The 11,726-nt window shown below is 37.1% G+C and overlaps 1 protein-coding gene across 1 annotated transcript; it reads right to left on the bottom strand.

Annotated features, from left to right (window-relative positions):
* Positions 1-4,896: 4,896 nt before the first annotated feature.
* On the bottom strand, positions 4,897-11,437 carry LOC131953961 (uncharacterized). Its single transcript, XM_059317411.1, has 5 exons — positions 11,305-11,437; positions 11,095-11,229; positions 6,330-6,464; positions 5,243-5,482; positions 4,897-5,060 (listed from the first exon to the last, which is right to left on the bottom strand). Exons 1-5 carry the CDS (start codon positions 11,435-11,437, stop codon positions 4,921-4,923), a joined length of 783 nt encoding a protein of 260 aa, XP_059173394.1. The 3' UTR covers positions 4,897-4,920.
* Positions 11,438-11,726: the final 289 nt, after the last annotated feature.

The raw sequence follows: 11,726 nt of genomic DNA, 5'->3' as shown, positions 1-11,726 counted from the left end.
ACCAAAGTGTTTTAGGACCTCCCTTTTCAGGGTGCGCGGACCTTTGACCACATGTGCTTTGACCATAGGGGGTTTGACCATAGGGGGTTTGACCACAGCGGAGCTTTGACCATAGGGGCTTTGACCATAGGGGGTTTGACCACAGCGGGCCTTTGACCATAGCGGTGCTTTGACCACAGGATGTTTGATCATAGGGGGTTTGACCATAGGTGTTTTCTCAGCAGAGGGTCTTTGATCACAGGTGGTCTATCAACGGGTCTTTGATCACAAGCGCTGTGTCCGGCTTTGATCATAAGTGCTTTGTCCACATAGGGTCTTTGATCTCAGGTGTTTTGTCCGGTGCTGTCCATATATTGGGGGATTTATTTTAAAAGTTGCTAAATTATATTTTAAATTTCGACATGATGTAATAATATGGTCAAACAGATGTACTGACATATTTGCGTACTATAGCACATCTGTCATTTAGTTAACCATTTTATGTATTACATCTTTGACTATATTGTTGGCAAGTTTTGTATCATTTTTTATCCTTTATATATGCTATGTATTTTCAAGTACTTCTACAATATTTATTTGTGAAACTTGTTATATGTCGCATTATTTGTGTTTCATTTATATTTAAAATAAATCTATGAGGTCTAGCACCAGCCTTTATGTGGAGACTAAAATATAGTTCTTGGCTTTTTTAAATACATGTTAATTTCTATTAACGTACTCTCAGGAAACAAGTATAAAATCGTGTTAAATGTATCACACCTATGATCAAAGCCGAACACAGCGCTTGTGATCAAACACCCGTTGATAGACCACCTGTGATCAAAGACCCTCTGCTAAGAAAACACCTGTGGTCAAACCCCCTATGGTCAAACCCCCTATGATCAAACCCCCTATGGTCAAAGCACCGCTATGGTCAAAGGCCCGCTGTGGTCAAACCCCCTATGGTCAAACCCCCTATGGTCAAAGCTTCGCTGTGGTCAAACCCCCTATGGTCAAAGCCCCTATGGTCAAAGCACCTGTGGTCAAAGGTCCTAGGACCCTTTTCAGCTTCCCATAATTCTCTTCGGCTCCCAATTCTGATAACCACGATTCCCAGCCTATATCTAGCAGAACTTTTCTAAACTCGTGGCACCAAAACGTATCTTCTAAACCTATTTCTCGGGCTTCCCTTTCAAAAATGTCAACCACCACCTCCATATCTGTTTGGTCCCTACTGTTTCTCATTCCTGTCAGCTAAATTCTTGGGGGTCTGTGCCCTACCCCTGCTCTTTATGTCTTTCTTCCTTGCTATTTCCAGCTCCTTCAATTTTAGTCTTTCTTCTGATTCGATTTTAGACCTAGTTAGCACCCTGTCTGCAGCCCTCTCGTCCCTTTCAGCCTGCTGCCTAGCCTTAGCCTCCGCCTCTAACAATTTATACTCGGCCCATTCAAACAACTCCCTTCCCTCTAGTTTACATCTTTCCCCTAACGCAGGGGTCGGCAACCTGCGGCTCGCGAGCCGCATGCGGCTCTTTTGATGTCAAGTTGCGGCTCTTCAGCTTTATGCTCAAATATTTACAATTATTTTATTTTATTTTTAAAACTCATAAAAAAATTGTTCTGCAACACTGGGTAATGAACGATAAAATAATAAACATAAACAATAAGCACTCGCTATTCTATTAGAATATTTAGTTACGCCATATTTTAATGTACTTCCTGTTCAACTTCATGGTGGAGATCATAAAGAAACTGAACGAGCTAAATGTAAAACTAAAAGGAAAAAACCCAGCCTATGCCTTGATTGAAGAAGTGGTTTGTTTCGAAAAAAAAATACTTTTTTTTTTGTTAAAGACATGGAGAGCGGTAAATTACTTAATTACAAAAAATCTGAAGAAAAAAAATATCGTGATGAAACCAATGCTACTATTAACATGAATCACTTTAGTATTACTATAAACAAAATGAAGGGTGTTTTCACTGAGAGATTTGAGCAATTCTAAAACAAATTCAAGCACTCTGACGTTTATAGTAGACCCTTTCAACACAGAAACAAATGAGATTATTTCATACATTTAAAGCTATTTATTTAAAATTGTATATATATATATATATATATATATATATATATATATATATATATATATATATATATATATATATATATATATATATATATAATCTTTAACACAGATCATACTATTGACATAAAAATGTTTGTGGCTCTTTAAAAACTGGGTAATTTTGAAAATTGTAACTTTTGGCTCTTCCGTCTCAAAAGGTTGCCGACCCCTGCCCTAACGCTGTAAAATGCTCTAGTGTTAAGCCTTCGCTAGCCATCTCACCATATCCACTTAGGATTGGATGCCAAAATTGTAATACCCAATACAATGTTAGGCAAAGGGTAATCCCGGTTGCGGGTACCGTGCCAAAGACTAACGCAAAAACACTTACCTCAATAAGTACAAATCTGTTGTAGTAGTCCCTTCCCCTACTTTAGCCCTTCGAAAACAATGGTAAATCCTGTAATGGCCGAAAAAAAAGTCCTGTGATCGCAAGGTTCTGTGCTGGTAACGTCCTGATGGCGAATTTCTGTTCCGGTAAAGTCCCAGGATGGTATAGTCCAGTGATGGTGACTTTCTGTTCTGGTAAAGTCCCAGGATGGTATAGTCCAGTGATGGTGACTTTCTGTTCTGGTAAAGTCCCAGGATGGTGGTGAAGAACAATAGGTAGTTGTTGGTGGTGTATAACTATGGCCTGTTTGTGCCCTCACACAGTAGGTTGGTGGTGCCCTCACACAAATGGGTTGGTAGTGCCCTCACACAGTAGGTTGGTGATGCCCTCACACAGTAGGTTGGTGGTGCCCTCACACAAATGGGTTGGTAGTGCCCTCACACAGTAGGTTGGTTGTGCCCTCACACAAATGGGTTGGTAGTGCCCTCACACAGTAGGTTGGTGGTGCCCTCACACAAATGGGTTGGTAGTGCCCTCACACAGCAGGTTGGTGGTGCCCACACACAGTAGGTTGCTGGTGCCCTCACAGTAGGTTGGTGGTGCCCTCACACAGTAGGTTGGTGGTGCCCACACAGTAGGTTGGTGGTGCCCTCACACAGTAGGTTTGTGGTACCCTCACACACAGTAGGTTGGTGGTGCCCTCACGCAGTAGGTTGGTGGTGCCCTCACACAGTAGGTTGGTGGTGCCCTCACACACAGTAGGTTGGTGGTGCCCTCACGCAGTAGGTTGGTAGTGCCCTCACGCAGTAGGTTGGTGGTGCCCTCACACAAATGGGTTGGTAGTGCCCTCACACAGCAGGTTGGTGGTGCCCACACACAGTAGGTTGGTGGTGCCCTCACAGTAGGTTGGTGGTGCCCTCAAACAGTAGGTTGGTGGTGCCCTCAAACAGTAGGTTGGTGGTGCCCTCACAGTAGGATGGTGGTGCCCTCACAGTAGGTTGGTGGTGCCCTCACAGTAGGCTGGTGGTGCCCTCACAGTAGAGAAGGTTGGTAGTGCCCTAACACAAATGGGTTGGTGGTGCCCTCACACAGCAGGTTGGTGGTGCCCACACACAGTAGGTTTGTGGTACCCTCCCACAGTATAGTAGGTTGGTGGTGCCCTCAAACAGTAGGTTGGTGGTGCCCTCACAGTAGGTTGGTGGTGCCCTCACAGTAGGTTGGTGGTGCCCACACAGTAGGTTGGTGGTGCCCTCACAGTAGGTTGGTGGTGCCCTCACAGTAGGTTGGTGGTGCCCATTCACAGTAGGTTGGTGGTGCCCTCACACAGTAGAGTAGGTTGGTGGTGCCTAGTGATTGCGCTATCTTTACTTGTTTAATACTGGCCACCAGTTGTTACGTTCCGGGTTAGTCTCGGACAAAACAACTCTTTGTGATTATGTTCACTACTTTTATTCCGTCAAAAAAAATATATATTCAAAAGTAGCCCTCGTCCTAATCGCTAGCAACTAACCCCTGACAATCATTCACTCCAGCTTTTATACCGCATTCGAATTTGGGATAACAATACACAAACACAGCGGGGTTAACAATATTCTAGGGTAAACTCAACTCACGCACTCTCCCCTAATTCTAGATCATTCTATCCTATTCTAATCTAACCTACAACTGACCCGTAACACTGGGTCTACATAGTGTATGATTTCTCTCTTATCACTTGGGTATTTATAATATAAATCAGGAAGTGAAATTACGAGTTGGTGTGTTGGTAAGCATATTCTATTGGTACTTGTTATGTATTGAAAGCAAACACTTAACATCATGACCTATAGTCTGATAAATGACACGGCGTAAATGACAAGTTTAGTTTCAGCAAAGTAGAAGATTAAATAAACGTGCAAGGTTGTTTCTTAATTGATTTATTCATTACACAATAAAATATGCAGAAAATTTATAAACGTTTTCTTTATAATGTTTACAGACAATGCTATTTACAGTACACAAGATATTTTCACAAACATAAAATCATATTATCAGACTTGAGTTCAAGAAGATTCTTGTGATTGAGCTATTTTACATTATTGATATATTGATATTTGTTGTCAAATAATATTGTTAAATAGAGTAATATAGCATCATGAAAACGAAAGCTCAAACGACGCTACAATAACTATAGATGTACATGCCAGCACGTTTGTAGTTACAAGCATACAATTACAGGCTGGAAAACAATTATCAACAATGGCAATTATTTGAGGTTTTTACCTAACATGACAATTTATCTCAGAACAAATGTCTCAAAATATCATCTAATGTTATCAAGAACAAATGATCTCAAGGACAAATCATATTATCATGAACAACGAATCTTAAACAAAACACATTTCACGGCAAAATAAACTTTCCTTAAATCTTTAAGTAATATATTTACAACCATGTGTGGTAGTAGAAGTAATTAACTAAATTGTAGTGGACCCAAGTATGTTCGACTTATGTAGATGAAAATGACATATATCTTGATACATCATTGTACTCATCATTTAATGTATTATACGTAGAATCTTTGCTGTTGTTTTCTTTATTAGTTCCATCCTTTGGATCATCGGTATTGTTATACATTGTTCGTTTTTCTGAAAGTTCAAAATACTATATTACGTACTCTTTTAATTAATGTTTAATTATATGTACTTCGTTAAAAACATATTTATATAGTAAATAGAAATATCTGTAGTTTACTTCGTAAAAATATGCAACAAAGCTGATATTCTTTAAAATAGTCATTATACACAAAAACAAACTTTTAATCAATTACCTGGTTCTGTAATTGAACTAGCTGATGAATTTGTATGTTGTAATTCGACAGGCTGGTCATATATGTCGTTTCTTTTTTTACTTTCTTCACTTTTATTTCCTTTGTATCTGCGGATAACACAAGCAACAGCCATAACGATCAGAACAATGATACACATGACGCCAATGCCGATACCCACACCGTGTCCTAATCCTTTGTTGTATCCATCGTTATATCCATCGTTGTATCCATTGACATTTTCTGAAAATTTGAAAAAAGATGTAAATACATTTAAATAAACCAAATTAACTTATTTATTATAATATGTGTATTTTTGTATTTGTGTGTTAATAAAAAGAAAAAGCAAATAAATATGTGTTGCATTATTGCACTACAACAACACAACAATAATTGTGAGAGTAGCTACAAGGTTATGTGCACTACTATGATACTGTTGGTAATGGCTTATTCATTATTAAAACAAAATATATATTTTAAAGAACACCGTGTGTCTGCTATACGTTGAAGATGTAGTTCATTTTGTGATATTTGGAGACCTGTTTATATCATATTTATATACAGAGACTATATTTCAAAGGTTTTAAAACAAAGGGGTCATCCATAAATGACGATTTTTGGACGATTTTTACCTCCCCCTTCCCTCCGTCACACGTCGTCATAGAAAGCCAGACCCCCCCTAAAATGACGTTAAACCTCAGCCTACAATCCCCCCCCCCCAAAAAAAAATAATTGCTGTTGAATTTTTCTTAAAACATCGATATTTTTTCTAAAATCTTGTCAGAATTCTGTAAACATAGAGTATTTTGATCAATTCCTATTACTATTTATTAAAATCGTTTTCTAAATCGCGAAATAACCACTAAAACTCATTTTCTAACAATGCTTTTTTATAATGACCCCCCACCCTCCCCCTCATCACACACCGTCACAAAATTACGGACCCTCGCCCCCCTAAGAGTGTGACGTCATTTATGGACGACCCCAAACATAAAATGAAATATGCTTTAATCAATTAACTAAATCTTTTACTTTAGGCTTTACAATAAACCGCAACTTATCGTCTTACATGTTAAATATGCATATTTACCTTTTTCACAAAATTTCCCAGTAGCATTATCTTCACATCTGAAACAGTGTCCACTAACAGCGTCACATTTTGAATCAAGACACAGTGAAGAGCATTTGTTTAAACATCTGTGACCATAATGGCCTGCATCGCAGTCTAGTGGAAACATTTTTTTTTAGTCAGTCATGCTAGCATGTGAGGCAGCTACAAGCTAGCATATTGGGGTAGCTACAAGCTAGCATGTGGGGCAGCTATAAGCTAGCACGTGGGGTAGCTATAAGCTAGCATGTGGGGCAGCTATAAGCTAGCATGTGGGGCAGCTATAAGCTAGCGTGTGGGGCAGCTACAAGCTAGCGTGTGGGGCAGCACACATTTAATAGTGCAACATTTTAATAGTGTATTGGATGATATTTAGTTATCCGATTTTTTTAAATTGACTGTCATATGGTTTTGTTTATTACGTTTAATATTGTTTATAGGCCTATATAATAATTGTAAGAAATGTTTGCCGAATAAATTTGTCATATTGCTGTAAACATTTTAAAGTTAGTATCAGTAATATAGTATACGAAGATTTAATAATTTTTTTCGAAAGACAGCGCAGGTAGGCTTGCCAAACATGAGACAATCCTACCATGTCAGGTGGACGAAACTAGATCAAAGAGGATGCAATAACAATAAAGACACAGCTTCGTGTCAAAGTGGCCACCCACCGTGTTGGCAGAGACATGCCTTTAGGGAAGGACATCCGCCCTCCATAAACAATACAACTAACATCTAAAGTCAATAGTTATGCGTCGGTCACACCTTAGTGATCAGGTGACAAATGCGTATTTAAAGGACAGCGGTCATCGCAGGGAGAAGTTTGCCGTGGTGTGCATGCAAACAAATCAGTATAGGAGGTGCTTACTCAGCTATCGCCTCATTCGTTACCTAGCAGAAAGGTTGTAGGACATTAGTTTCTGGTGAAGTTATGTTTATAAAAGCCAGAAGTGGAGCAGCAGGCAAAGAGATTTAGAAATGTGAAGTTATAACATGTCGAGCAAGAGTTCACACAATACATGATCACATTGTGTTGGAGAGGTGTGATAATGACGATGTACCTGCCAGCAAAGAAACGTAAACATTTTGTTTGTGTTGATGATGCAATAAAAACAATAGCTTTTCATTACGAGCCTGAAGACATATTCACAATTTTGAAAAAAAAAATCATAAAAAACGTTTTAATAACCAAGCTTGTATGTACTAATGCACTAAAAAGTAGATAATAAATTATACACTACTATTTAAATAACTATAAAGAAAAGCGTGGGTCACTTTAGTACCTATTTGATACCTTTACTAATTTTTAGGAAGAGACCCACGCTTTTCTTTATAGTTATTTAAATAGTAGTCTATAATTTATTTTCTACTTTTTAGTGCATCTATATATATAAAGCAAAGTGGCCAGGTGCCCGATAGGGTACTTCCCGGCGCCGCAGGCGCGTCAAATTTAGCACGATGGTGCCTTGGGGCGATATAACACGAGGGCCGGTGACGGTTGGCCGAAAAGTCTACGGATAGGGGATCAAAACTGACCTCGACTGACCGGCGCCTTATATGGGCTATATTACGAAAAAAAATTTCCTCCAACTACCCCCTTGAAATTTTGTGAGGTGGTAGGAGAACGCCGTGGGATGTCGCAAAAAATTCGCCATGTCCGGGAAAATTTGTTAAATGGGTCAAAACTGACCAGTCGTATTTCCCTATATAATCTTTGTATTTCATGGGAAAAACAGAGGGTGATTTCAAAACGGATTTTAGGGCACCTACCGTCTTTACATCTGGCTAATTTTTTGCATGCTCTTAGGTAAATAGCTTGTCCTTTAGGGAAAACTGTCGGTTTCACTCAAAGCCCTCGACGAGGGCTAAAAAGTGACCGCGAGTGAAATTCTCTTTATATGAGCTCTATTACGAAAACATTTTTCCTCTGACGACCCCCTTGAAATTTTGTGAGATGGTAGGAGAACGCCTTGGGGTGTCACAAAAAACTCGCCATGTCCGGGAAAATTCGGGAAATCGGTCAAAACTTACCAGTCGTATTTCCCTATACTATCTTTGTATTTTATGGAAAAAACAGAGGGTACTTTGAAAACGGATTTTATGACACTTACCCTCTTTAAATCTGGCTAATTTTTTGTATAGGCCTACACCTCTAAAGATGACTACGCCGTATGGAAAAACTGTTGGTCAGACTTATAGCCCTCTAAGAGGGCTAAAAATGACCGCGAGTGAAATTCTCATTATAAAAGATTTGGTCATTTGGTCTATGAACAGGGGAGGTAACTTTTTAATGTAATAATTTTTAAATATTTTGTATACTCTTTTTAAGAAAAAAACAAAAATAAAAAAGTATAGCATTGTTTTAAATAAATATTTTGTTACAAATTAAGTTTTGCATTGTACTGAAATTGTAAAAATTAATTGCGAAAGTAATTTATTATAATATTCGATTGATACTATTAAGATATCCCTTGCAGTTCTAATAACCGTGCAAGTAATAAGTTTGCGAATATTCCATCAATATCTGCGTGACATGAAATTACTACACTGTATACATTTAGGCCCTAAGCATTTAACATAGCAGCCAATCACCTATTAATTAATCATTCAATTCCTCAATTTTTTAAAAAAAACCTAAGCGAAGCTAGGCAGTATGCCTAGTTAGTACATAAAAGCTTGGTTATTAAAACGTTTTTTATAAAATTTTGTTTAGTGGGAGCCTCCAATAGAGTTTCATGACTAAAACCATTGCGCGCCTATTGAACAAGATGACGTGCTATTGAACGTGATGACGCGTGTGGTGTGGTTGGATAGAAGTGCCTACTAATTTGGTCAAAATTTTAATTAATTTATAAAAAATGAATTAGGCGGCATCCAATTAGGTCAAATTTAATTTCAAATTGCATTGTCTTTATGTCTTGACCCACATAGCAATTACGAACCGTATCTGTCAGTTAGAAGTGTCCGAATTTTCGCTCCGGCGTTTCGATCTAGACTGACGACAGACAGACAGAGGAAGTGAGTTAAATAAAAGCTTGTAAAAAAAATCTTAAAAAAAAATTCATAAAAAACGTTTTAATAACAAGCTTTTATGTAATGATGCACCAAAAAGTAGAAAATAAATTATACACTACTATTTAAATTACTATAAAGAAAAGCGTGGGTCTCTTCTCAAATATTAGTAAAAGTATCCAATAGGTACTAAAGTACTAAAGTGACCCACGCTTTTCTTTATAGTAATTTAAATAGTAGTGTATAATTTATTTTCTACTTTTTAGTGCATCATTACATAAAAGCTTGTTATTAAAACGTTTTATATGAATTTTTTTTCAGTACTTTACATGTTTTATTTACAATAGTGTTACATGACTAAAAACCATTGCGCGCCTACTGAACGTGATGGCGCAGCTATTAAACCTGATGGCGCAGCTATTGAAAGGGATGACGCGTATGGTGTGGTTGGATTGACATGCCTACTAATTCGGTCCAAATTTTAATTAATTCATAAAAAATTAGTTAGGCATCCAATTAAGTCAAATTTAGTTTCAGATTGCATTGTCTTCATGTCTTGACCCACGTGCCAACTGTGAATCGTATCGGTCAAGTAGAACTGTCCGAATTTTCACTCCTACGTTTCGATCTAGACTGACGACAGACTGTCGACTGACGACAGAGGAACTGAGTTAAATAAAAGCTTGTAAAAACGTTTTAATAACATGCTTTTATGTAATAATGCACTAAAAAGTAGAAAATAAATTATACACTACTATTTAAATAACTATAAAGAAAAGCGTGGTTCACTTTAGTATCTATTGGATACCTTTACTAATGTTAAGGAAGACACCCGCGCTTTTCTTTATAGTTATTTAAATAGTAGTGTATAATTTATTTTCTACTTTTTAGTGCATTATTACATAAAAGCTTGTTATTAAAACGTTTTTTATGAATTTTTTTTTAGTAGGGGCCTTCATGACTAAAAACCATTGCCATGTGTTAACCGAATCGGTCAAGTACAAGTGTCCGAATTTTCACTCCGGCGTTTCGATCTAGACTGATGACAGACTGACGAGGAAGTGAGTTAAATAAAAGCTTGTAAAAATATTTCGCGTGTTTTCAACATTAATGTTGTATAGATACCGTTACCTTAATTGTTTTATACATTGTCATTTATTAGACCTTTCAGGCTAAAGTAGTAACTTTGTAATAATTTTTACTTTTTCAAATCAAATGCTACTACAGAGTTTAATAAATCTTTTGATGGTTTGTTAAGTTTAACAAATTCATTTTATTTACAATTATTATGCGTAAAAAAGTAAACCAAAACTATATTGAAAGTTAATTTAAAAAAAAGTTCAAATAAACTAATATCATCGAACATACTTTTAAAATTTTACTGTGAGATATTTTGTCTGAGATATTTTGTCTGCTAGCATTTGTCCTGTCACCGCTTTAAAATATACATGTTCAAGATTTTAATTTTCATGGGAATCCAAACTTTTAGGTGCCTAAAGAGTGAGCAGTTTATTTACCAATGCATTTAGGCTAAACGTGCATTCACACCAATAATACAAATATGTTCAATGTCATCTCTTCCTTTAATACAATATATTTCGGAATATTTCACAAACTAAATAACAATTCTTAATCAAGTTAATAGATTAATTTTTTTAAAAATCTCTTGTTAACAAGATTGTTTGTTTATTTCATCTTTGCTGTGTGAATATCGGATGTAAATACCCCATACCTGTATCACAAAATTCCCCTTGCTTTCCAGCGATGCAGTTGAGACAAGAACCATTAACGTTGTTACATAACTTATCTGTGCAGTTGGTGCTACATTTACTTGCACAGTGCACTCCATAATATGTTGCATTACAGTCTGTTGGATATTGAAATCTTTTTTTTATGTTACCTCACAAATGTTACATAGTATGAGTACATGCTACTGTCTTACATTGCTGCTGAACTGAGTTTTGATGCTGTAGAAATACTGGAAAGTCTGGGGTTGAAATTACGGCAAAGTCCTTGAGTCCATCCCACTCTGATGGGTACCTGACGCATGTTAGTGAATCAAGGCGACTGGTCATAGTTCTTACCAAACTACCCCAATGTGTGCCGATGTAATTTAAACATATGAACCCGACCTCATCTGCTGTGTGTGTATGGGGCACGAACTAGAAATGGTGAGTTTGTCCTGTGGCTGACATATATTTTTATACATTTTAAACTAAATTTCAAATGTTTTTATTTTTTAAATTTACATGTATTTAAAGTCAAAAGTAAAATAATAAAACATTTAGTTATACTATTCAATTTTGACCAAACATAAAAATGCACATGCCATTGCGAATTTCTAGAACGCGATGTTACTTCAAC

The sequence above is a fragment of the Physella acuta genome, unplaced genomic scaffold, assembly GCF_028476545.2.
Source record: "Physella acuta isolate Inbredline_101_S28 unplaced genomic scaffold, ASM2847654v3 ptg000966l, whole genome shotgun sequence".
NCBI classification, from domain to species: Eukaryota; Metazoa; Mollusca; class Gastropoda; family Physidae; genus Physella; species Physella acuta.
The sequence above is the reverse complement of the archived record's forward strand: the minus strand, read 5'-3'. Positions and strand labels throughout refer to the sequence as shown.

Coding starts and splice junctions, on each gene's coding strand:
- LOC131953961 (XM_059317411.1), bottom strand. CDS start 11,437: ATGACCAGTCGCCTTGATTCACTAACATGCGTCAGGTACCCATCAGAG. Junction 11,230..11,304: donor AAACTCAGTTCAGCAGCAAT/GTAAGACAGTAG, acceptor AATATCCAACAG/ACTGTAATGCAACATATTAT. Junction 5,061..5,242: donor TAGTTCAATTACAGAACCAG/GTAATTGATTAA, acceptor TTGAACTTTCAG/AAAAACGAACAATGTATAAC.